The 27,364-nt window shown below is 38.8% G+C and overlaps 1 protein-coding gene across 1 annotated transcript in view; it reads right to left on the reverse strand.

The window, feature by feature from the left end:
• Positions 1-5,760: 5,760 nt before the first annotated feature.
• The window catches only part of LOC139468077 (small G protein signaling modulator 3-like), a 75,760-nt gene continuing 54,156 nt past the window's right edge, over positions 5,761-27,364 (reverse strand). Inside the window, exons 17-20 of the mRNA XM_071249786.1 lie at positions 23,680-23,728; positions 21,937-22,022; positions 18,439-18,561; positions 5,761-7,160 (exon numbers count right to left, since the gene is read on the reverse strand). Coding sequence (XP_071105887.1) covers positions 7,028-7,160; positions 18,439-18,561; positions 21,937-22,022; positions 23,680-23,728 — 391 coding nt within the window. The 3' untranslated portion in view covers positions 5,761-7,027. The remainder of the gene's footprint in view (positions 7,161-18,438; positions 18,562-21,936; positions 22,023-23,679; positions 23,729-27,364) is intronic.

Consider the following 27,364-nt stretch of genomic DNA (forward strand, 5'->3'; position numbering starts at 1 on the left):
CGGGAATCGAACCCGGGTCTTCGGCGTGACGAGCGAACGCTTTAACCACTAGGCTACCCGACCGCCCCTCGAATAGATAAGATAAGATATACGCACCACGGGGCTGGTAAACCACGAATTATCATTCGTATCAGTCTAGGATTTGAACTCATGCAATTCCCTGCAAAACGTGCCAAGGCAGAAAATTGGAAAAACGATATTTCTAATTTTGCGCAAAACAAATTCTTATTAAGTTCATATATTTGTACATGCTGAGGCTTTTGATCATTGTTTTCAATACAACAATGCATGTATTGTCCTCTTTATTGTTATTGTTATCAGTGATATACAAGTCACCTCTTTAAAGCCAGTTATAGGCAACAAGCACATACCCTTTGATGCAAATTGTGGGAGTGGCGGTAGGGAAGGACGTGCTTACCCTTTCGCGAACACCTGGTGTCATCACGGATTTTCAATGATCCATTCATCTGAGTTTCACCGCGATTTTGCCTTTTACGCCCAATGAAATTGGTTTCGTCGTATAATCGAGACTGGTTATCCTCTTGCGTTGACACATTATATTATTACTAAATTCTTTTTGAAACAGACATCGTTCAGATAGCTGTATTCAAATGCCCTGTGCAACATATCCAACACAGAACACCCAATGGGTGAGTAACTGAGGTCAGTGATAACTGGAATACTGTTTTGATTGCATTTGGGTTGATGTTTCTTTTGCTGGAACCCTGCTTGAATTTGCCAAATTTTAAATGCAATGTTTTTCGATAAGCAAACATTTTTCACCCCAATGCAACAATGCTTTGCATGATTCTTGTGAAAAGAATGCACCCTTGGCCATAAAGGTTCAAGGAGGCGAGTCCTTTCACTGCTTGTTTCAAAAAGCATGTGGCTTAGGATAGCTGCAGGATGGAGCATCCATAAGAGTGAGTGAGTTTGGTTTTACGCCGCTTTTAGCAATATTCCAGCAATATCACGGCGGGGGACACCAGAAATGGGCTTCACACATCGAACCCGGGTCTTCGGCGTGACGAGCGAATGCTTTAACCACTAGGCTACCAGACCGCCCCGCATCCATAAGAGAAGTTGCAAGACGCCTCCAGATCTGTTATACATCGACACTGAGCAAGATTTCGGACACATGGTGAGTTCAAGATGTACCCCGATCTGGCAGGTATGGTTTCCAAAACAATCGGGTGACTGATACGTCTGGTCCCTTTGTATTATAGGATATAAACTACTCTAAGTTTGCTAAGGATCAAGTTCAAGCTCAAAATCATCCAACAAATAAAGATTGAAATATCCCGGTACACAATGATTGGGTAACCCCTATTGGACCTCAGTTTCGTGACGAACGGACAGAGGCATGCAGTCATGGGTACGATGTGCAAGAGGCGCTTGAAAACTTGTGTTTGAATGTATCGTGACTGAATCGATGCAAACATGATCAGAGAGCACAACATTTGCTACTGAGGATTGCAACTGAATGCACTTATGCCCCCTCAGTGCCAAAGACCTCGTCTGACGATCGAAGAAAAGGGCAGATACATAGGCATGCTTGGAAATGGGTTAACACAACGTCACCAGAAGTTTGGATCAGCCACCCAGCGACATCGTTCCAACACACAGCGGGAAGACAGGTTACTCCTGATTGCAAGCAAGACGTCATCACTTCGTGACTGCCACCACACTCAGAAATGACCTGCAGAACGCCAGTGGCGTTAAACGTTTCTACTCAGTGCGTAATCGTCTCAGTGAGGCTTGTTTCCTGTCACGGAGGGCATGCATTCGCATCTCATGATGAGATCAATGTCCTATAGCGGGATACGACGAAAGGTTTGCGCTGCAGGGATGACATTCCGAATGTATGCATGAGACCGTATGCTGGTGCAATGGTACTCGACTTCCATCACCATGAACAATTACACAACATCATCGTGCCAGGGTAGCTGATGCCTATTTAGGGCCAGCCCGATCACCAGAACTCAACCCTATTGAACACATGTGGAACGAGCTACAGATCGTACCCTCAAGAAACCCTGTCCTTCATGCTCTATAGCAACTCGGCAATGCTCTTTCTGAAGAGAGGAACAATCTTCCCTAATCAACCCTTCAAACACTTATTGGGAGCATGACACGACAGTGCCAGGCTGTGATCCCATCACGTTGGTCACATACTGAGAGTTTGGGATTTTTTTGTTACAAAGAATTTGTTTTCATGATTTTGGGGCATTTCATTTTTGGTCAGATACTCTCATTTTGGCGGGTGATATGACTGGTTATTGGTCACATGTTGTTTGTTGGCATTGTGTGACACATGACAACGGACGTGCTTATTAGACATGTCCTCACGGAATAATGTCTTTGGTTATTTCAACAGATGCACACAAAATTTGACACATTACCGGGTGATCCTCCGCAAAATTTTGAGTATAAAAGTACAAAATAGGCATTTAACTCAAGGCATTGCTACAGTTGCATTGTTTTATTTCACAGTACAGATATTTTACAATACTTGTACATTCAACAGTTTTTACATGTAGATACATCATCAATACAGGGTTGCTGAAGTGTAGAATCAATGGATTTCATCGAGTAAACAAAGAAGTCTGAAGCTTAAGTCCATGATAAGAGGCAACATAATCTGAACAACATAGAGAAGGTGAAAGAAGACATCAGTTGAAGTCATTATAAATTTTCACATTCAAAACAAAGAGAATTAAGTGCCTTTATTTTAGTAGGATGTTTTTTATATGGAATTGTGAGAAAATGAATGTGTATCATGAAAACAGAAAATAAATGTATTAAGCAAGGCAGGATAGTCTTTGTCAGAATTAACATCAAATTAATGGTATTCCTTCCACCTACCTGAAACATGTTCTAAATGTTTCAACCTGAAACATTTTGAAATTATTTCATTACATCATAAAATTATCAAGTGAATTATACTTCTTAGGTAACAAAACTGTCAAATCATAAATCATAAATGACATCTTCTAACTGAGTAAGCTCTTTCCTTGTTAGGAAAAAGAGTTAGATCTTATCATACCAAGATATGATGAAGAATGTCAGAGCTCCTGTAGATTCTGCATCATCACAACTGAGAACTGCTTGTTACTACTAGCAAACAAATGCTTGACCACTTGACCAATGCAAGGCACAAGTGGACAGTCCATTCAAACACATGCATAGGGTCATCATCCTATACTATTCATTTCACTGGTGCAGAAGCAGGACCATCACTTTGCCATCATCTCTCCATGTCAAACAGGACTGTTCTTTGCAGAGGTAAGTACAATCTCATTAAAATCAGACCTTTTACTCTGCACAATACCCTTCTGCATGAACATTTGACGACCCCTCCTTAAAATCAGTCACTAATCGTCAAGGCTTCTAAATTCTTGGTACAGGTTAGTGAAGCATTCAGATCAGCATATCTTCTCTATCTTGCAACAAACTTTTCTGAATGTAAATAGTAAAGGTTCCTCAATCATATTGTTGTAGATATTTAATACACCCTGTCGTTTCTGAGCACCATGGTATGTACAACCAAACAGGAGATTCATTGAAGGTATATTTGAGTTCTGTGTGGGTTTTCATTTGTTAAAATCAACATTTTCGCATGAAGGTGGTATTAGAAAAGAAGCTGAATTGTTGTAGAAACTGATTGGCTCAAGAACCTATGCATCCTTCACTTAGATTAGGCAGTCAAAGTTCACCCGACATGATCTTCAAGGGAGGTCTCAGATCTTCAGACCAAGGTATTATATCAGAGTAAAAGATCTGTGATGCGATTGTTGCTTACCAGGAAACTGTTGGAATGTGTGAAAGACTACTGTGATTATAACATCAACTATATACAATTTCAACACTATCCTTCAAACAACTACCTTACATAATATGTGACAACAGAGAAAAAAATATAGGGGCATTTATTGGGACATTTTAGGATTGGCACAACCAAGGATAATTTAACTATGCACATGGCAATTCTAAAGGCAAGATTGGGGAATTGCACATATCATAGCAAACCTTTATGTGAAAAATGAAACTAGAATGGTCATCTTATTCTTCTGCATGTCTCAATATGCCTCTTCATGGTTTGGTTTTCAGGTAATTTTTTCCATAACTGTAGTGCGAGTGATCAAGAAACATAAACTTGAAATTTTAACATACATGTTCTTTAAATGATCCAAAAAGATAAAGAGGTGAATTAAACTTTGAAGATGTTGTTTTTCTTCATTGAAAAGTCAAAGGGTTACTTCCCTGCCTGTTTTGATCTTTAAATTGTTTTCAGTTTTCAAATTAGTTCACATACTCTAGACAGAAAAACACAACTGTTCTCTATTTTTTCAGATTTGTGAAACTTTTGGGTCAATGTATCTGCAAACCTAAATAAGTAAAAAACTAGTTTTAATTCACTGTAGTATGTCTACCAGTGTCATGACACACCATACTAGCTAAACTTGTAACGCACAACACTTGGACATACTTTTTAAACATATATAACAGAAAGGTCAATAAATGAACCAATAAGTGCTTAAAACCATACACAATTCTAAAATTTTATGATCAATGATTTCAGAGACCACATGGTCTCGGGCTGTTCTGGAAATGTTAATGCGGTTATCAATAAACAAAAACTAGCAATTAATGTGCTACTTTTTAAGAGACCTTAAACACTTGGAAAACTCCCTGAAAAAAGGTTTATGTTAGTTATTAAATCCATGGTATTCTGCCTCTGCTACATTTTGATATGTAACCATAGTAACACTATTTTCTTAAAACCGTTTCATCTACTAAATATATGTTGACCATTAATTGTTCTGCAGGGTCACAAAAAAGGATAGTGCAAACATTTATGATTACATCATTGTAATTAATTCCCCCACATATCTATCAATACAATACATAGGGCAATACACACTGATGATTCTGTTGATGAAACTGACTTGGCAGAAACAATAAGAGAACAAAATAAGCTTAAATATCACATCTCCATTCATTCGTTTGAGATTATGCACATGACAAATAATAATGATAATACTTTTTTTTGTCTTATGCCACAGTCAGCAACATTCCAGCAATATCACGGTGGCTTGTAAATAATCCGGTTTGGGCCAATCAAACTATATGTTGAAATAGTGTGACAATCAGTTGGCAATGAGATGAACTAAAATCCAAATTACTGGCATTATTATTGATGAAACAGTATTAATAAAAAATGCTGACTTTTTGCAGATAGCATAAAAAGGGATTGTTAGCAGTTCCAGGTGACTAACTAATCTTGCTTTCTCATTTATTCAAAGAAATGATGTAACTTGCAGTTATACAGTGAAACCTTGTTATTCCAGACCCTGTTAGTAAGGAAACCTGTTTTTCTGGATGATTGTGTTGGGAACCTCTTCACAAAAACATACAACTGTGAACATATTATTTGTTTTATTAATTCTGACAATTTTACTGTGAATTCCATCCAGAATAACAGGGTGTCACTGTTGATACACTAAAAACAGAAATAAATTAAATTTGATATTTACAATGAATGTACATGTAAACAAGATTATATATAACACTTTCAACATACAACAAATTATTTGATTACATGTGTTAATCATAACAATAACAGATTTAATTCTGTCTTGGCATCTATACAATCAACTCCTCTTAACATATTGCAATCAGAAAATAACTTCCATTCATGACGTATCAATGGTTCCAAAAACTAGTTTGATGTTTGAATGAAGCAGGTGCAGGTTAGAAATAAAATTAGCAAAAGATCTCTGCTCCTAGTTTCAGAGCTTAATGAAGTAAAAATATTGTTGTGAGGGATTCTAGCTTAGCTTCGTGTTTAAGCTGCAAAAAGGTAATGCAAGTTAGAAGGCATTGATCCTTACAGCTCCAAACTAGAATATCTTGAGAAATCTTTACAGATTACATCCTCCAACACCAATATCTAACACATTTTACCGAAGATTAGAAAATGTTATAAATACGTTGACAAGATATAGCATAAATCATAACCAGGAAGTCTATCCAAACAATATTTTTTGTATCACATTGTTTTGCTAACAGATTTTGTAAACCTTAAAGAAAGACATGAATCTTTTGTGTTACTTCATCTTCAGACAGTCCTAAAGGGAAACTGTTTCTCATCCAGCAGTAGATTTTTCATAGCCCTTACATAATCCGTTGTTGCCATAGAACAGTGTCAGGTACCAGGATACTAAAGTACACTCATACAGTATCAGTGTACCTAGATCCTGGTATAGTTACCATGGTACACTTACATAGTATCAATGTAGATCCTGGTATGATACCAGAACAGTTTATGATAAACCGGTATCAATCCATTTCATTTATGACCTAGCATCAACCAATTCAAATTGGTATTAAAGTCGTCACACGACAAAAATGGATTGACATTTGGTTACTTGCACAGTTACCCAAGTAATAATCAGCCAGGAGAACAGCATATAGATACAATCTGTCTGAGGGTCCTGGTACTGACACTGCTGCTCCAGCCGTGATGTCATGAGTGCCTGAACTCACTGTCCTACCTCAATGTCAAAATGTCTGTCAACGCTTACTGACTGACAGAGCCCACTGACAGAACACTCTGGCAGCACTTACTGACAGAACACACTGGCAGCACTTACTGACAGAACACACTGTCAGCACTTACTGACAGAACACACTGGCAGCACTTACTAACAGAACACACTCACTGACAGAACACACTGGCAGCACTTACTGACAGAACACACTCACTGACAGAACACACTCACTGACAGAACACACTGTCAGCACTTACTGACAGAACACACTGGCAGCACTTACTGACAGAACACACTGGCAGCACTTACTGACAGAACACACTGACAGCACTTACTGACAGAACACACTGGCAGCACTTACTGACAGAACACACTGGCAGCACTTACTGACAGAACACACTGTCAGCACTTACTGAAGTACTTACTGACAGAACACACTGTCAGCACTTACTGACAGAACACACTGACACCACTCACAGGTCCCATGAGAAAAGGTGGTGCTTCACCAGCATGTCCTTGACCCCTTCCCTGAACGGCTTGTAACCATCCGAGTGTTTTGGAAGTTCCCAATCTCTTGATAGGTTAAAGGAAAACTGGGCAAAGAGTCTGAAAGAAAGTGTTTATAAATAAGAAGTGAGATTATTGGCAAATACTGCAAAAACATCAGCATTGAAGTATTGTGTATGCTGCCATTGTCGTAGGCTATGGTTTTAATCAACAAGACATAGACATAACGATGCTACAAGCACAATCAAACAATACGACACACACAGCAAATAAAACATGATCACAACATTTGTGTTAGTGAATTGGATTTCATAAAGAACACTTAAAATAAACTGATCATAATACTATAGGTACATAACATGATAAATCAAACACACAAATGATATAAAAACAAACAAAGGAGTTTGTAAACTTATCACAACAAAATGCATTATTGCTGTCAAAGTTGACATCATTATTTCCAATCTTAAAGGTTAAAGGTTGCTGAAAGTAGAAACTTCTTCTCGCTTTTATTTTATCCTAGTTTGTTTACAAAAACAACTGACATAAAAATCTTAAATTAGAAAAAAACAACACTTTCAACAAATTTGTTTGAAGCAACTCCATTTCACGCTAAGAATTAACAACGAATTAAGAAATATCATTTCTAGCAGTTTGGAGGACAAAACCAGTATGTTTACAAACTAATGGCTCTTGCAAATATCTTAAGGGTCAGCAATCGAAACCCTGATTTACTTATATTGTTTAGTGTATACAAAGATTATGCTTATTGTTGAAACTGGTGTCAGTTTGACAAACCATCAACTTGCAACACTACAGTCAATTTCCCACAAACTTAACTTGTTGTTTATCATTTCAGTTAAACAAGGTGCATGTGGTCATGTTTATATCTTTTTAAAACCTTCTACACAAAATATTCGGACAAAATTTTGTAAACCAACTAATAAAAAATAAAAAGCGATAATACAGAAGCAGTTTGACATGCATCGGAAATAATGATATCACGTCTCCTCACAAATAAACAGCTAAATGCATTCATTCACTACATACCATGACTCACATTCATTGACAGAATAAAAGAATATACAACAGGATTAAAATAGCATTGAACATTGCACAGTATGCTGCATCTTTCTAACAATAATTACATTGCCAATATTCAGTAAGGTTTCAAGAATTTGAGTCAATAAAGATCAAATGAGAATTTTTCATCTGTGACCATTTAGCCCAAATGAGAGTTATCAGCACTCAAAATAATGAAAGATGTGTGGTATATGATAACAAAAACATAAGTAACGATGGTAACCCTACTTTTGTTGCACCCTAGAATTGTGTATCCTCAAAGACACAAGTAAGTGTCATCATGTTCTTATTCATATTATTCTGATGTCTTACAAGTCTGTAACTTATAAAGGATTTCAAAATAGACTTTCTAAGTATTTCTTCAAATTATTGAAAATTAAATTTTGGATATATATTAATTGTGATTTTATTAGATACCGCAGATTTTAATATGTACAGCAGATTTGAGGTGTGGCTTTCTTAAAATTATTTGACTAAAATTGCATTAAAATGTCAATAAGCTACCCATATTTTGAAACGGGGTTTGTTGTGTACAACGTTAGATCAATCTAAAATGTCATACCGTCAGTAGCATCATACTTATTATTATTTAGTTATCAATAATTTATATGAAGGCAATTAGGTTTGCCCTTGAGTGTACAACCCAACCACTCATAGAGTATCCTCTAATTCTATGCACATACTACATGTGCAGTGCTCATCTACCAACAGATACCTTCCCTGTGCTTCAACTATTGCTGAGCGGGTCATTGTCATACAGGGTAATACAGAAATGTATCCCAGGTACTGGTCTGTATACAGAAATGTATCCTGGCAGAAATCATAATACAGAAATATACAGTGTTCCCTCGTTATTGCGCTACATGCAACGTAGATCGTGTTAGGTAGGCAGAGCATGTATACTGTTTTGTTGGTCATCTACCACCTACGAGTGTGAGTGAGTGAGTGAGCATGGTTTTACGCCACTTTTAGCAATATTCCAGCAATATCACGGCGGGGGACACCAGAAATGGGCTTCACACATTGTACCCATGTCGGGAATCGAACCCGGGTCTTCAGCGTGACGAGCCAACGCTTTAACCACTAGGCTATCCAACCGCCCCCTACCACCTACGACTCGACCTTCATTAAACCGCTGATCATCTATAACACTCATCAATTATTTGGCGAGGGATCACTGTACCCTTGTCGGCCACAGCATAGAACTGAAACAACTTGACGAATCCATTCAACAGTGCATGAAATCAGTTTCTCTGCAGATTTCTGGTAACCATATTAAAATTACTCATGGCTGTACATGTTATATGTTCTAATAAAATCCATTTCATATTAACACCACAATCACCCCTTTGTGACAACATAGTACAGTTCTGTATTACGATTTCAGGCAAGATATATTTCTGTATTATAATTTTGGCCAAGGTATATTTCCGTATTTTCATTTTGACCAGGGTATATTCTAGCATTTAGATTTCAGCCAGGGTATATTTCGGTATACAGAAAAGCAACTGATGTAGTACCCTCTATGACAACACTTTCTTCAGCTCCACTATTAAATATACTGATATATAGATTGTGTGCTGCAGTTAGGATGGTCCATGGTTATGATGACCACTGGTCAGTCCACCTTCTACCCCCAGGCCTGGTGCTAATTCCTCCATAAGCCCATGATATACATATTGCACATTTGCAGTTGTGGTCAAAAACAAGATACAGACTCTACAAATGAGTGTATCAGTATTCAGCTTTGAAAATACAACCACCCCATCTGTTATTGACACTTTCATCATGTTTGTCTGTCAATCATACATAGCTTTCGTGCAAGTGGAAGTTTAGGCAGAATGCATGATTTTCCATACTTCCTAACTGTTTTGTATTGGAAATTATAAATATTACATTTGTTTTAGCTTGTAAGAAATTCAAATCAGAGTTTAAGAACGGGACGAACAAGCAAAAACAAGCATCCCTGAACCACATTACATGCCAGGTTGTCTATAAGCCCTACATTCACATCACTGGCCTATTTTAACTTCAACATCACTGTCTTGATTATTGTCGGATAGGCTGGGTCTCCGATTGTTCATCCATGCTTAGTAATTTGATCACTGATTTGGATAAATACAAGATACAACCCTCGAACATAAAAAGAAAAGTTTTAACGACAAGCAAGTTTGTGACACTAGATGCACACTATGCAGGTGAGTCCAGAAAACAAGGTTCCACAACACAGGGTGTCCACAGTACAAAGGTAGCACATCATAAGTCCCAGCTAAACAGATGGTGCTTTATCAACATGTCTCGCACTCCTTCTTTCAAACTTGCTGGGGCTGGTTTGCGAAGTAGCTCCCAGTCTTGGGATAAGGTAAAGGAATAGTGAGCCAAGATTCTGTAAAAAAAACATCAAGCTAGCTATCAGTGATACATTCAAAGCTTAAAAGACAGTTCAACATTGTAAAATGCAACTACAGACTACAGGTGAGTTACAAGACTGTAAGTTCAAAATGAGATGTGTTCATGGTGTCGGGAACATTAAAAGCCAATAGATAGACTAACATTTAGTTTCTGAAATGAAAATATTTAAACATTGGTTTTGATTAAAGTGTCTTTGAATGTATATAATATAAAAAGAAAACAGTCCAGAGAATCTCTTGAAACTGAACAAATCTAGACTTGCCAAAAATTTGTAGACTTGCTTGGGATACTGAAATATTTTTTGTTTCAGGGTCTATATGAGAAACTATCATCACAGGGCCAGGATTTTTTTATTTTGGTTTATGGATGTTGTTTTTGAAATATTTACACACTTTTTCAAACATTTTTTGAGATTTAATTTGGTTTGTTTGTTTGTTGTTTAATGCCACACACAGCAATATTCCAGCTATAAGACGGCGGTCTTTAAATTATCAAGTCTGGATCTGACAATCCAGCGATTGACATCATCAGCATCGATCCACGCAATTGGGATATGATGACATGCATCAACCAAGTCAGTGAGCGTGATCACCCGATCCTGTTGGTCGCCTCTTACAACAAGCATTAGTCGCCTTTTACCGGAAGCATGTGTTGCTGAAGACCTATTCTAACCCAGATCTTCACGGGTCTTTAATTTAGTCAGCAGGTGGAAAGAAAATACATCTGAGCTCAATTGTTTTGGGCCTTTAAACAACTTGAATTTAACACCAGAGATTTAAGTTTCTGTACTGTTCTGTTTTCAAGAATTCAAAAATGTGTTTCATTTCAGCATTTTCAGTTGATGCCAAATATTTGGAGATTATTTTATTATCAAAATGATTTCAACTCGTGGCAGCAGAAAAAAAACTTGCAATACCATTGTTTTTTCTTCCCCATGTTATTTTATTTTTAAGCTGGGCAGATTTGTAACGCAAGTAAAAAATGTAAGGCCTAACACAAATAATGCTCTGTAATCATGTTAATACTAGGGGGAAAACACTTTCAATGGACATTTCTGATTCATATCTATAATTTGTTCAAACCCTATAACATAGCTATCTGCATCACATATTAAGATTACAACTCCCCATCCAAAGCAAGCACTTAGCTCACCCGCCCAAGCCTTCACCAGCCTTGACCAGGAGTAACCAGGGATTGAGGACAGCTACTGGTTGTATCAACAGCAGGAATGATGATCACATATATGAAGATAGCAGCAGTTACAGCAGGCACAATGGACAGACAAGAACTTGTCGTAACCCTTTGGAAGAAGTTCAACTAGTTGACCCTGATCTGACTTTGACCTGCATTATCCAAGGTCAGGGCAGAGCAACTGGAGTGGACGTATATATTGATCACAATCAAAGGCTCCATCACAGTTCCCAACTAAAGAGATGGTAAGTAACCAGGATATCTCTGGCACTCTGCACAATAGAAGTTTCCACACGATCTTGCACTCGCTTTAATTCACGATCTACAGACATATTGAAGGGTAACTGGGACAGAATTCTGAAAGACAAAAACATGTCTTTGTCTTAATCATATAATGAAATCTTTTATTTCATTGACCAATTTTTGCAGCTTTTATTCATTTCAAATCGTTTATTTGTTTAATCGGAATGGTTAGAAGGTCGGTGTTCTGAATTAGTCAGGTGTAGTAGAGGTTGCAGGCAGTGAAAGTGAGTTTGCAGTGAGTCTAGCAGACAGTGATAATACATATGCTGAAGCCAGTATACAAGACATATTAGCTTAAAACAGTTGCTATCTATTGTTAGTGTATTTTCATTGTTATGATCATCATATGGGATGTTGTGTCAAGGCCAAAAACTTTGGAATCTACAAGCCCGAAATTGTCTCTTGACATCATTTCAGTCAGTTCATAAATATGAACTTTCTCAGCCAATAAGAAAATAAGGAAACATACAACTTTCTAGTTTATTGCAATTAGTGACGTTTCGATGTAGTTTCATACGCCAATTTCAAGCTGAGTGTAGTACCCAAAATATCTTACAAAACTTGAGCTTAAGACACAGACTGTGATAAAAAATTATACAAAACACTATGAAGCAATTACTTTCTCCAAATATCTTACATGGTTACAAATCCATTAAGTTCTAGGAACCCATCATGAAGTGATAGTTACCAACATACTTTTTTGTTCTGCATTTACTCCACTTCACACATTGACATTTACCATAAACCTTCCATAACATTCAACTACAACAGCTGCTTCTGTGCATGCCTTACATGCTTCAGCAAATTCCAAATGATGAAGTGACATGATTTATTTTGAAAACAAACTGCTTAACAAATGCTGGGTAGCATAGCTTGGAAAAATTTATAATATTATTATTTAGAAGTGTGCAACAGGAGCTATTGCCAAGACAAACTACAGATTGAAACACTCTTGGTTGATGACCCTCTTCAAATCAGCAGGAGCAAAATAGAAAGCCACTCTTCTGTGGCAGAGAAATAACAAACAGCAGCCTGAAAGCTGTGGGTGTGATGCCAAGTATTATTGCCCCGTTAAACACCTTCTCCCTAGCATGACACAACAACTGCATTTGACAGTTATCCTTCACCAACAATTGTTTTTTTCACAGAATGAAATGAGGGAAACTGATTGCAACTTGATGGCACTGACAGGCGAAGGTTGGTGGATCTCCAGTCTGACATAACATGGACTACTGTGATGCCTCATCTCCGGTAGTGAAGGCTTGGCAGAGTCACTGATCACTGCCTTGTTTACCGATGAAGGGGTGGAATATCTCTCAAGTAACACTTATGCTTTAACACAACCACCTGCTTAGCATGAGAGAAGAAGAAACTGACACAACATTACTGATAATGGGTCAAAATCCTATCCAGTAATGCATATGCTAATCACAACCAACTACTGCGGAGAGTGATGAAGGAGACACAAGTGATGAAGGATGAAGGGGTGTAATGTCTTTCAAGTAATCCTTCAGCTCAATGACAACTGGCTTCTTAGGATGGGAGCCCATGTACTGCTTCTGCTAAAACACAACCACCTGTTTGGCATGGGAGAAGTGACTGACACAACCTTAAGTGATGAAGCATGAAGGGTGTAACATATCTCAAATGATGCTACTGCTAGAAACAATTTGCCTGCATACCATGGGAGCTCAAGTAATACTTCTGCTAAAACATAACCACCTGCTTGGCATGGGAGGAGTGACTGACACAACCATTACTGATGAAGGGTTTAACATCACTCAAATAGAGCTATTGTTTAAAGGCAACTGCCCGCTTATTGTAGGAGAAGCGACTGACACAATCATATTACAATACATTATCAAAAATCCTGGATCTACTGAGGACTCACAAAAGTTAACAGTCCAATCCATCTCACTAGCGCACAGACAGGACAACATATGCTTATAATGATAGTTGATATGTGCCTTAATTCAATGTCTTTTGAAGTTCATCTTTGGTGGCCACTGTAGAGTCTTTTCCTTTTTTTTTCAGTAAGAGCATTTTCATATAGCAAATGAAGACACTGATCGTATGGATTCTTATTCTTGAAGGGGGCCCAGGTGGCCCAGTCATCTAAGGTGCTGCAATTCCCTGTGCAAAGTTGCATAAGGGGCATGCCAGAAACCTATGATCTTGGGTTCAAATCCCAATTCATCATGATTATGTTTCTAGGTTTGTCAGCACCATACCCATGATCGTGGGCTTCACCAAAGTGTTAAACGTCTAAGACCTGCATCACTTTGGGCTTTCCACCCACATCAAGCTGACACACCGGAATATAACTGGAATACTGTTCAAAAGCAGCTTTAAACCCAACTCACTTGGGTTTCTTATTCATGTAGGAAATCATCATACAATTAACTGAATAGTGTCCGCAATCCAAGTATTAATAGTGTCAGTTCTTTCAATTACCATTACCACAAGAAACCAACTCTATTAACTCAGTAACAAACCAAAACAAAAGTAGGTTGAATAGAAAAGTACCCGTTGGCAAGTCAGAGAGATACCTAACTTGACATGCGTTAAAGAGATGTCACAGTACAATAGGATAACGACCTTTGGAATGTGGGAATCTTTCAGGCCAAAAAGTAAAACCTAAGATAAACAACAGACACTGCAGGCTAACACCTTTTTCAGGTGTTTACATGCATCACGCCTGAGTGATCAGCTGTCGGAACTTAACAGACATCTGCACAGTTAAAACCAGTCACCTTCAAAAATACATGTGTATAACACATTTATAACAAGAAGATAAGATATCATAGAGCTCCTCATTCAAATTCGGACTGCTTGACAGGAGAACTGCCTATAAGAACTGAGAATCTGTTCAAAAACAACCCCAAACCCTTTACAAGATTGACGGCTGTTTATTCATACAAGGGTATGCCCTGGAAAAACACTGCAACCTTATTGAAAGGACTTGATAATCACATATATTTCTGTCAGACCGTCACTTTGTGACAGTTAAGTGGCAACAACACTGTTGGGCCTGTCAGTACCTACAGATCACCTTTATGCCCTGAAAGTAAATGAGGACTGCCAAAAAATGGGAGATTTCAGGAATTACAAACATACACGGAATCTGCACAGATCTTCATCCTCCATTACTGTTCCCCTTTACTGACCAATCTATGTCATAAGCCAAGGGTGAGTGACACTATGTATTATTGATGAGTCTGTGTTATGAAATCTTCATTTCTGCTTGGGGAATCTGATTGCTAGGGAAAAGGTGAATGTTTGAAGGGTATGCTAGGAATGTGAGGCAGGGTTATAATGCAGGCATGCACTCTCTCCTATACAGAAAGAAAACACACAAAGGTGCTCTTCTGACTAGACAGTTTCCATTCTGTGTAAACAAATGATAATAACATGCTGTTGCAGTTTGTAAACTAAAATAGATTGCTAGTGATAATAGAGCCATTCATAGCCAGCTTGCAGTTTTGTCTACATCTGTTCAGAGGGCAGGGTTGGGAGCCAGGTAACTGATACAAAATCGCAAGACTCTCCATACCTTCCTTTGCTTTGCTAGGAGAGTCATCTAAGCATTCAATATACCTTGAGATTAGCTAAGAGTCTGTCCTTTTAACAGTGGTGGCAAAGTGAGGGGGTGCTGGGATTTGTTTAGCAGACACAGAAATATACTATTTCCGGTCACTATTTAAAGACACACTGCTTTTCACATGTTTCTTAAAGCATGAAGCATGTCTAGTAACGGTAAACACTTTTTAGATAGTAAAACCTGAGGCAAAATTATTTTTTTGATATTTACTAAAACAATTCTATTTTTCTATCTTTTCTTCTTCTTTAAACCCACACCCCAGAAAATCAATTGTGTATTTCCTAAACACCATTCACCAACCCTCTGTTGCATGATAGCAATAAAGGAACAAAATACCTAACAACTAGCCCCTGGTGTCCCACTCATTTTAGTCAGCTAATGATCAAATGCCTTAACCACAAGACTACCCTACCCCCCTTTCCCATGTTAGAGGGGGCACGGGGGCCCAGTCGTCTAAGGCGCCGCGATTCGCTGTGAAGAGTTGCGTCCCCTGGACACGCCAGAAACCTATGATTGTGGGTTCGAATCCCGGTTCTCCCCGATTATGTTTCAAGGTTTGTCAGCACCATACCCGTGCTCGTGGGTTTCACCGAAGTGGTAAACGTCTAAGACCTGCATCACTTCGGGCTTTCCTCCCACATTAAGCTGACACGCCGCGATATAACTGGAATACTGTTAAAAGCGGCGTTAAACCCAACTCACTCACTCCCATTTTAAAAGTGAGGGAGTGTTGTTTTACAGAGCAGACAGAATTTTTACAGTGTATCAAAGTGATCTATAAATAATCTCTAATAATCAAATTGAGGCCAGGTAAACCAGTAGTTGATAGCATGAGCATCAATCCACATCACCATGGTAAATAACCTACACAATAAACCAGGTCACTCAATGGTAACACCCAATCCTCATATTACGCAACGCACAAGCATGGGGCATCAGTTACTTACTGATTTTTAAATCTTACAGAGCTAGCCCACTGAAGACCAGAGATAATCATCATATCCTAACTGTGTAGATTGAAGCTCATAATGTCAATCACTGGATTGCCTGGCCCAAACTTGATTATTTACAGACTGCCGTCATATAGCTGGAATAATGCTGAGTGCGGCATTAAACAACAAATAAACAAAACAAGATTTTAAAGCAATACCCACACCATCAGGGTTGGATGACACACAATCAGCCAAGCCACAGAGCCTGCCTAACCGAAAGCCATTTTAATCAGGCAGTACAACAAACAAGAGGTACTGAGATCTATTCTGACCCAGAATTTCTACAGGTAAGCCATCAAATAAATCAGTGATTAAAATATTGTCGAAAGTCACAGGGCTATCAAAATAACGCAAATCGACCTAAGTACATGTATCAAAGCTGTCCTTTCATGTCCCCGTATTGTTTTTGAGACCACCCCTATACCTTCTATGTTATATTTATTATACCATACACTTGTTGATATGAATTGAAAACCCCATTTCTATAGTCTGTTTTAGACTTTCATCATTGGACTTTATTTCATTTATTGGAATAAATCTGAACTTACTGTTTTTGTTTTTTTTCTCCTGTAAAATTGTTGACAGGACTCCTTGTGACCGAAATACTTCAAACCACAGGTAGGTTGATTGTAAGTAACTCGATATTTCAAGAGCAACAGTCTTTGATAAAATCTATCCCTCCTTAATGGGCAAAAAGCATTCTTTGACCATTTCCGACAGTACTCTAGGTATATCATCTGGCAACATATTCTTGACATGCAATAAAATCAAGGTTTAGTTGGGACACTTTCATATACAAGGTAATACATGTCTTAACAGTAGGAAAATATAATCATTAACCTAAATTTATCTTTCTATATTTTTTCAAATTGATTATTGATAAAGAACATAACAAATGAAGCATTGAAGCAAACAGGTTGATAGGTGTTAAAATATGCAAAGATAAGCATAATATTTCAAGATATCTCTGTGTAAAATTAAAAACAAAGCATAAGTGAATACAACAGCTGCAAATTACAAATAATACTAGTTCAAAAACTGTCAAGCAGATCTAAAGGTTAGTCACAGTTGCATTCAAGAAATATTCAAGGTGCAGAGAAAAGGTAATCTAAAAAGTAAGTTTTAACAAGTGAAAAACTAGTAACAACAACAGACATATTGATATATGTATGGCTTTATGTATGGAGATAAACAAGCTGCCAACATTAAATGTTACAACAGGTCTCAGACAAGGTATGGGCCCAAATGTCGAAAATCTAAAATAGAGGTAGTTTTGATATTCAACAGTTCGGTGTTGGTCATGGGCTCATGCACTCAAATATTTTCAACATTTCGATGTCGGTTGAGGATCATTGCACCAGGTACTGTCAACAGATCGGTGCTGTGTAAAGAAAACAATGTATTGCCACCGTTCAATAGAATTAACGTAACAAATGTATAAATATATGACATCACATTATTTTGACTTTTATAATTCTTAAAACTATGTTTATTTTGACTTTCATAATCTACTAGGGAGAATGTAGGGAGAAGAGATATGCCGACATAGCCACAAGTTAACTCGGTAGCACTAATTGCTTTGTTAAACTCTTTCTAACTCCTTCACATTTTAGACAGTAAATTCCTGGGCACTGATGCTCAAACTTTACAACATTACAATTTCGCCATTCAATAGTTAGGTCCTACTATTTAAAAGATTTTTGACACTTTGGACATGAACCACAGATTACAACATTACAACAATTAGATTAGGATGACTGTAGGTCACCAAGGAAAGATGGATGCAGCGACCTACCTTAGTTCACACTTGATCTGCACCCAGCCCGGGGACCGGATGAAGGACCAGGGGTAGTACCACTTCTCCACTACATCCAGGGAAGAGCAGAGAGTCTCCAGCCACAGGTGCAGCACCTGCTCACTGGAACAGAACTTGCATCTTTAGTAGGCTGGACTATTTCAGGTGATAAACGCTCTACTTTGTCTATTGCTTCTGGGATGTTTGCAAAGGTATAATGGACAAACATGTGTCACTTGACATGTATCAGGTGTGAGGTGAGAATGACAGATGTCATGTCACATCAGTACTGTAGGTTTCATGTTCGTTTGCTTGTTTGTTGTTTAACGCTGCACTGCACTGGACTGGACTGCACTGGACCAGACAATCTAGTGATTGACATTATGAGCATCGATCTACACAATTGGGATATGATGACATGCATCATCCAAGTCAGGGAGCCTGGCCACCCGATCCTGTCTTGCGTCTTACCACAAGTATGGGTTGCTCAAGACCTATTCTCTACCCAGATCTTCACAGGTGGCAGGTTTCATGTCAAATGAGTACTGCAGGTTCCATGTCGTATGAGCACTACAAGTCCTTCAAGTGTCATGTGTACCACAGGTGTCACAGGCAGCGTAAGTCCTTCAAATGTCATGTGTACCACAGGTGTCACAGGCAGCGTAAGTCCTTCAAATGTCATGTTTACCACAGGTGTCACAGGCAGCGTAAGTCCTTCAAATGTCATGTTTTCCACAGGTGTCACAGGCAGCGTAAGTCCTTCAAATGTCATGTTTTCCACAGGTGTCACAGGCAGCGTAAGTCCTTCAAATGTCATGTTTTCCACAGGTGTCACAGGCAGCGTAAGTCCTTCAAATGTCATGTGTACCACAGGTGTCACAGGCAGCGTAAGTCCTTCAAATGTCATGTTTTCCACAGGTGTCACAGGCAGCGTAAGTCCTTCAAATGTCATGTGTACCACAGGTGTCACAGGCAGCGTAAGTCCTTCAAATGTCATGTTTTCCACAGGTGTCACAGGCAGCGTAAGTCCTTCAAATGTCATGTGTACCACAGGTGTCACAGGCAGCGTAAGTCCTTCAAATGTCATGTGTACCACAGGTGTCACAGGCAGCGTAAGTCCTTCAAGTGTCATGTGTACCACAGGTGTCATAGGCAACTATAACTATTACATGTGTCATGCAACATTAATACTGTGCAGGTGTCAAAATTGATGCAAGTGTTTCAGTTGTCATACTTGACATGGGTCCTACAGGTGGTGTGAATACTTCAGGTGTCACAATTGACGTGAGTATGTGAGATGTCACAGTTGACATGGGTCCAAGAGGTGATGTGAGTACCACAGATGTTATATGTGGCATAAGGAGTACAGGTGTCATGGGTCCTACAGGTGATCTGAATACTTCAGGTGTCACAATTGACGTGAGTATGTGAGATGTCACAGTTGACATGGGTCCAAGAGGTGATGTGAGTACCACAGATGTTATATGTGGCATAAGGAGTACAGGTGTCATGGATCCTACAGGTGGTGTGAATACTTCAGGTGTCACAATTGACGTGAGTATGTGAGATGTCACAGTTGACATGGGTCCAAGAGGTGATGTGAGTACCACAGATGTTATATGTGGCATAAGGAGTACAGGTGTCATGGGTTCTACAGGTGGTGTGAGTTTTACAGGCATCAATACTGACACAAATGCTGCAGGTGCTTCACAGGATCACCTAGTGCTCCAGGTGTCAGAAGGCATGCAGGTACAACAGGTGTTTAGAAGCTACACATCTGCTTCATGAAAATGCATCTTTCATTAGTTTATGTACCAGAAGGATGGCAGATCAAGTGCATTCTAACTACATATGGGTGCATCATGCATGCATTAGATGCACTCAAATCTCCTTGGGGCAGGTGTCAATGCTTTGTGGTACAGGTGTCAAACATAAATACCAGAAACATTCTCCTGTATATCAGGTATATCAAGACATGGTTGATACAAGTAAAAACAAACTTGATCCAATATTTGTGTGATGGAACACCTGTATCATTATCATGTTGAACGGAAGGAGATAAGCATAATGTGTTTTCTTTGTAGAATGCAGTTACCTGTAGGTTTAAACAGAGTAAACTGAATTTCCACCAAACCTCTGCTCAAAATAGGTGCTTATAGGATTTTTCAATATTGTACTAACCTGTAATTGTACACATTGTTTAAGAATGCAAACCAACAAAGACTGAGGCAGAAGTACTTTTCTAGAAACATTAGCTTCACCTGATGGAGGTGGCCATTGGATTTGAAACCTCTAACTGACCAATCTGCTTCAAGTATTTTCCAAATTCACAGTAGAATGATGTCTCATTGTTAAGATCTTAAACTGTCCATGTCTTAATACATCACAAACATGAAAGTTATGTGAGCACTTCATGAGAGGCTGTAACATGAAATGGAGAGCTAAGTGTTGGGGCCAAAACTAGCAATGAACTTAATTGCTCCAATAGCATACACATATTTAATGTGATGATACAGACAGCAGAACCTATCTGAACCTATTCAGAGTAGCCTCCTCAGTCACTGCCCTCCTTTGATGACGAGAGCTGATGAAAGGAACACTACATTACGTAAGTATGGCAATTCACGCTTCTGTATTACCCATATAAGTGTAACCTCAGAGGTGGGGTGTGAAGTGGGTCGTTGTTGTGGCTCTAATCACATCCTCCTCTTCACGTCTCCACCTCGCTCCCCCCTCCTGCTGTCGCATCGCACGACGTTCACCCACTGCTACTGCGTGGCATTCACTGTAGTGGGAGGTGGGGGGAGACAGGAGAGAAACGAGAGGAGAGGCACTTGAAACGTGACACAACAAATAACAGGGAAATCGACTGCCTTTCCCACCAATTAGCTTCAAGTGTTTTATTTTCAGCTGACTATTGCATCACTTCATGAAGACTCTGATGTGACGCTGTGGCACTCCGCATCATCCTGGTAATTTGGCGCTGACAGACCCAGCACCTGAGCCCCTGCAAACTGCCCACTGGGGAGTAGGTCATTCAGGAAACCACACTATTGCCCAGAGATAGGATCTATATATGTCACTGCCTCTGTCGCATACTTTCCAAGTCAAGAGTAACCCAGATAAACCAGCAATAAAAAGCAATGAAGAGGAGTGTATAAATGAACACATCATTTAGAAGAGTTCATTTCTTCCATGGCTTAGGTATTGAAGAAATTCAAAAATACATAACCATTATATATAAAGGCTCTCCTCATTAACAAAACCTATATCCTGCTCCTATGACAGCCGTCAACCGATATATAGATGGACATAAGCTCACATGAAGCTTTGGTTTCAGTTAACTAACCTTCACAAATACCTGGTACATCACAGTATTTGTCCATTTTACATTGAAACAGTCAGGTGTATAAAACATTATGAATTCCTAAAAACACAAAAATCAAAATTAACTTAAATGTTTTCTAAATAATGGTACTGATGTTAAAGACTACCTACTTGAGACCACAGCAGATGAGGGAGCGGAACTTGACATCCATCTGTGAGTGACAAGCATCATGGGAGAAGTTCACAGCCTGCACAGCCTGAAGAGAATGTCTTGCATTGTAATCTCCCTGATTCATAGAGCTGAGTACCGCCTGATATTTTGTGATACAATACGTATCACGATACAGACTGACAATACCACCAGTATCACAATTCACCAACAAAGAGTAAGAAATTATGAAATAACTGAAATTTAACTCTAAAACCTCTGGATTCATACATTTATTTATTATTATCACAAAAATCAAATCTTGCCATCCCCAAACACAAAACAGTTTTAAATGAAGGGATGGTAATTAAATGTAATAGTTTAATAGCGGGCATGTCCTCTATAACCACTTCCTCGTGTTCCGCCTGGCTCACGAGTTACACTATGCTACTGCTACAGTTCTCTTCAATTTTTGTTCTATTTATAGCATATCACGATCTCACAAACTGACAATTCAAGTATCATCTGTACCTTAGTATCAATGCTATGGTAGGTATCAGTGAATAGTTACAGCCCTACTGATCTACATACACAAACCAACAAAGGTCTGTTGTTTACTTACTTGGTTTACAGATATACAAAATTTCACAAATGTGGCATCATTTCTTTTCCCCATCACCTTCGTTTACCAATGTCAGGACCTTTAAAGGCTGACGCTATGTAATTCGAATATTGCAAAGTAGCATATCAGCTTCATAAATACCTGGTGTTTATGTGAAGGCAATTGCACTTCCACTTTGGCTGCATAAAATGTTTTCAATGATTCTTGTGCACATTTTTTTCAAAAGCTAGGTGGGCAGTAGGATCATATTTATATTTTTTATTGAAAATAAAAGTGATGAAGAAACCCTTTTTTATTTTTTCCACTAAGAATACCAACAAACACATTTCACCGAGACTTTAATACAATGTCAGTTGTCAAGCATTATATTTTATGGATAACAGAGTATGCTTCATATGACATTGGAAATTTGAATTGCTTTAGGGTTTTTTACTGGCAATAAAAAAGACAAATTGACTGACTTGCAGGAAAAAGTATATCATTCTCTGGCATCATCTTTAAACAAGTGACAGAGAAATATTTATTTTTCTTTCAACCATATATATTCACTGCTGAATATCTTTCTGAGGTGCAAAAATAATGGAGAATTGATAATTAAAACAAGAGTTTGCCACTAACGTGGCTATATCCCCCGCCCCTGTTGCAGAATTTATGACATAATTAAATCTAAACAAACCCTAACCTTTTTTAACCGAGGTGGAACTTATCATGGAAATTGTAAAAAAAAGAAGAGTTTTGAGCCTAAGTCCATCTTGTTGCCATGGAAAGGTAAAAAATAAAAATTTCCAATATTTCTAAATAGCAAAAGGCACCAGTTCAACATGTACCTGACAGACCTGCAAAGTTTCATGAAAAAATATTGAACGGTTTATGAGTTATGCTCTGGAAACGAACCCTGCCCTCACAGAACCTAAGTCCATCTTGTTGCCATGGAAATGTAAAAATAAAAATTTCTAAAATTTCTAAATAGCAAAAGGTACCAGTTCAGCATGTACCTGACAGACCTGCAAAGTTTCATGAAAAAATATTGAACTGTCTCTGAGTTATGCTCCGGAAACGAAACGTGACAGGCGGACGGACAGAGCCCGTTTCTATATCCCCCGCCAACTTTGTTGGGCGGGGGATAATAATGGATTTTGCTTACTCTGTAAAGCACTTCTTCTGGGGTGAGAACTTTACCATCTTCATCCAATCTACAAAGATAAGTAAACATTTGAAACAACAAGCATAGAAGCCTATTTCAAAAGGATCTTGTTCCCATTAATTTTATTCTCATATATATTAAGGGGCAGAAATGTCTGAACAGTTTGTTGACTGTGCAGAGTTGTTTCCCCTGGTTATGTCAGGATGCTGGTTTTTAGTTTGAACCCAGATTTGTCTTTATTATCCATGGTTGGTGGACCACTACAAAGTTGTCAAAAATGTGCAGGGGACCATTTCTGTCTTATAAAAGAAACCATGATCAGAAAACCAAAGATAACATTGCAGTGTGCAAACTGTCAACTTTTGGTAAAGAAATAGGGAAAAATTTCAAGTTATTTTGGTAATATCTATTCAGGATCATAATAAATTACAGATGAAAGAACACATGCAACACATTTTGGTACATATCCCAATACATGAATCATTATTGCAAAAAATTGCAATACGAACGTTGGAGCAATAGCCATCACTTTGTATCCAACCCCTGGTAAAACTGAGTTCTCCTGCTAAAATACTTGATCGGTCAGTGCCAGCAAGAGGCAGGTAAAAAGAAAATATAGATCAAGCATCTGAAGCATCTTCAAAGAATGCAGACTACCTGAACTAAGCTTTGTGTAATTAAGATAACAACAGATAAGTAGACAGGGAGGGCTCTGATGTTGGCTATCTGCACCAATGTCATATAACTGCCAGTAATAATTGGACCAGTAATTGCTCCTAAAGTTCAGAGAATCGATGTGAAAGATTACCTCCACCCCATGTGTGCAATTCCCTGGGTGAGCAGTTGGCTTTGTGTGTGTGCACTGCCAGCAGATGGATGAAAGTGATTCTGTTTGTATGAAGTCACTTAGTAAGGTGGTTAGTTCCCTATTAACTCCTCTATACGCTCATATGGAGGTAAGTCCCCCACTTGATTCTTTGTGTGCTAAGATGATATGTGTGTTAGTTCCCAGATCTCTGCACTGGGGGTGAAGTCGGTGAGTGACTTGGAATTTAACACCTTTTGTCACCATGTTAACTGTCAGACATGTGGTATGCCATGGGTATGTTGGTTCCCCCAATTTCTTCTGTGTCTGCTATGTAGAATCACGTGGTATGTGTCTTGGCCCAAAATGTCTACTGCATAGAATCATGTGGTATGTGTTGGTCCCCATTGTCTGCTATGTAGAATCATGTGGTATGTGTTGGTCACCAATGTCTGCTATGTAGAATCATGTGGTATGTGTCTTGGTCCCCAATGTCTGCTATGTAGAATCATGTGGTATGTGTTGGTCCCCAATGTCTGCTATGTAGAATCATGTGGTATGTGTCTTGGTCACCAATGTCTGCCATGTTGAATCATGTGGTATGTGTCTTGGTAACCAATGTCTGCCATGTTGAATCATGTGGTATGTGTCTTGGTTACCAATGTCTGCCATGTTGAATCATGTGGTATGTGTCTTGGTAACCAATGTCTGCCATGTTGAATCATGTGGTATGTGTCTTGGTTACCAATGTCTGCTACGATGAATCATGTGGTATGTGTCTTGGTAACCAATGTCTGCCATGATGAATCATGTGGTTTGTGTCTTGGTTACCAATGTCTGCTACAAAGAATCATGTGGTATGTGTCTTGGTCCCCAGTGTCTGCTATGTAGAATCATGTGGTATGTGTCTTGGTCCCCAATGTCTGCTATGTAGAATCATGTGGTATGTGTCTTGGTCCCCAATGTCTGCTATGTAGAATCATGTGGTATGTGTTGGTCCCCAATGTCTGCTATGTAGAATCATGTGGTATGTGTTGGTCCCCAATGTCTGCTATGTAGAATCATGTGGTATGTGTTGTTCCCCAATGTCTGCTATGTAGAATCATGTGGTATGTGTCTTGGTCCCCAATGTCTGCTATGTAGAATCATGTGGTATGTGTCTTGGTCCCCAATGTCTGCTATGTAGAATCATGTGGTATGTGTCTTGGTCCCCAATGTCTGCTATGTAGAATCATGTGGTATGTGTTGGTCCTCAATTCTGCTATGTAGAATCATGTGGTATGTGTTGGTCCTCAATTCTGCCATGTTGAATCATGTGGTATATGTGTTGGTCGTAATGTCTCAGTCATGTGAATTAAATAGACCTATGATCCAAGAACCAACAGAATCTGCGCTTTTCTTAACATTTGGAGTATCGGAGTATGGCAAGGATTCCTTAACTTACATACCCAATTGAAAACACTGCATGTATTAAGGCTGATTGCCAAAATTCTTGTTTGTGGAATCATGTGGTATGTGTCTTGGTCACCAATGTCTGCTATGTAGAATCATGTGGTATGTGTTGGTCCCCAATGTCTGCTATGTAGAATCATGTGGTATGTGTTGGTCCCCAATGTCTGCTATGTAGAATCATGTGGTATGTGTTGGTCCCCAATGTCTGCTATGTAGAATCATGTGGTATGTGTCTTGGTCCCCAATGTCTGCTATGTAGAATCATGTGGTATGTGTCTTGGTCCCCAATGTCTGCTATGTAGAATCATGTGGTATGTGTCTTGGTCCCCAATGTCTGCTATGTAGAATCATGTGGTATGTGTTGGTCCCCAATGTCTGCTATGTAGAATCATGTGGTATGTGTTGGTCCCCAATGTCTGCTATGTAGAATCATGTGGTATGTGTTGGTCCCCAATGTCTGCTATGTAGAATCATGTGGTATGTGTTGGTCCCCAATGTCTGCTATGTAGAATCATGTGGTATGTTTCTTGGTCCCCAATGTCTGCTATGTAGAATCATGTGGTATGTGTCTTGGTCCCCAATGTCTGCTATGTAGAATCATGTGGTATGTGTCTTGGTCCCCAATGTCTGCTATGTAGAATCATGTGGTATGTGTTGGTCCTCAATTCTGCTATGTAGAATCATGTGGTATGTGTTGGTCCTCAATTCTGCCATGTTGAATCATGTGGTATATGTGTTGGTCGTAATGTCTCAGTCATGTGAATTAAATAGACCTATGATCCAAGAACCAACAGAATCTGCGCTTTTCTTAACATTTGGAGTATCGGAGTATGGCAAGGATTCCTTAACTTACATACCCAATTGAAAACACTGCATGTATTAAGGCTGATTGCCAAAATTCTTGTTTGTGGACTCATGTGGTATGGGGTTGGTCGCCAAATTCTCCCATGTGGGATATTGGCTGTAAACCTGGTACCTCACCTCACTTTTTTCAATTTGGACTAATATAGTCAGGAATTTTGGTCAAACAATTTATCCTATGTGGAATGAAGTTTGATCTGACTAGTCATCAATACCTTCCTCCCTCAACATGAACATGTGGCATGAGATCTGTACATTCACGTTCTTACCCTCCTGCATATGATCCAATGGCGTAATGATTACCAGTAGTGCCCGAAACATCCCATGTACTTCTTCCCCTTACAAGCAACATGTATGTTGAACAAAACCAATCTTTGCTTTACTGTGCTGTGATTGAATTGGTGCATCGGGGTAAATACTGATATAATAGCATTGCAGTTATATCACACATATTAATACAGAATGATTGCCTAACATGACAGGTAATAAAAGTTTACCTCTTGTTAAACCCACAAGCATAGGTATGGAGCGGACTATGCTGAGAGATCAATGCTTATGTGTCTTGGG

The sequence above is a fragment of the Haliotis cracherodii genome, unplaced genomic scaffold (genome assembly GCF_022045235.1).
Source record: "Haliotis cracherodii isolate W230 unplaced genomic scaffold, xgHalCrac1.p SCAF_2, whole genome shotgun sequence".
Classification (NCBI taxonomy): Eukaryota; Metazoa; Mollusca; class Gastropoda; order Lepetellida; family Haliotidae; genus Haliotis; species Haliotis cracherodii.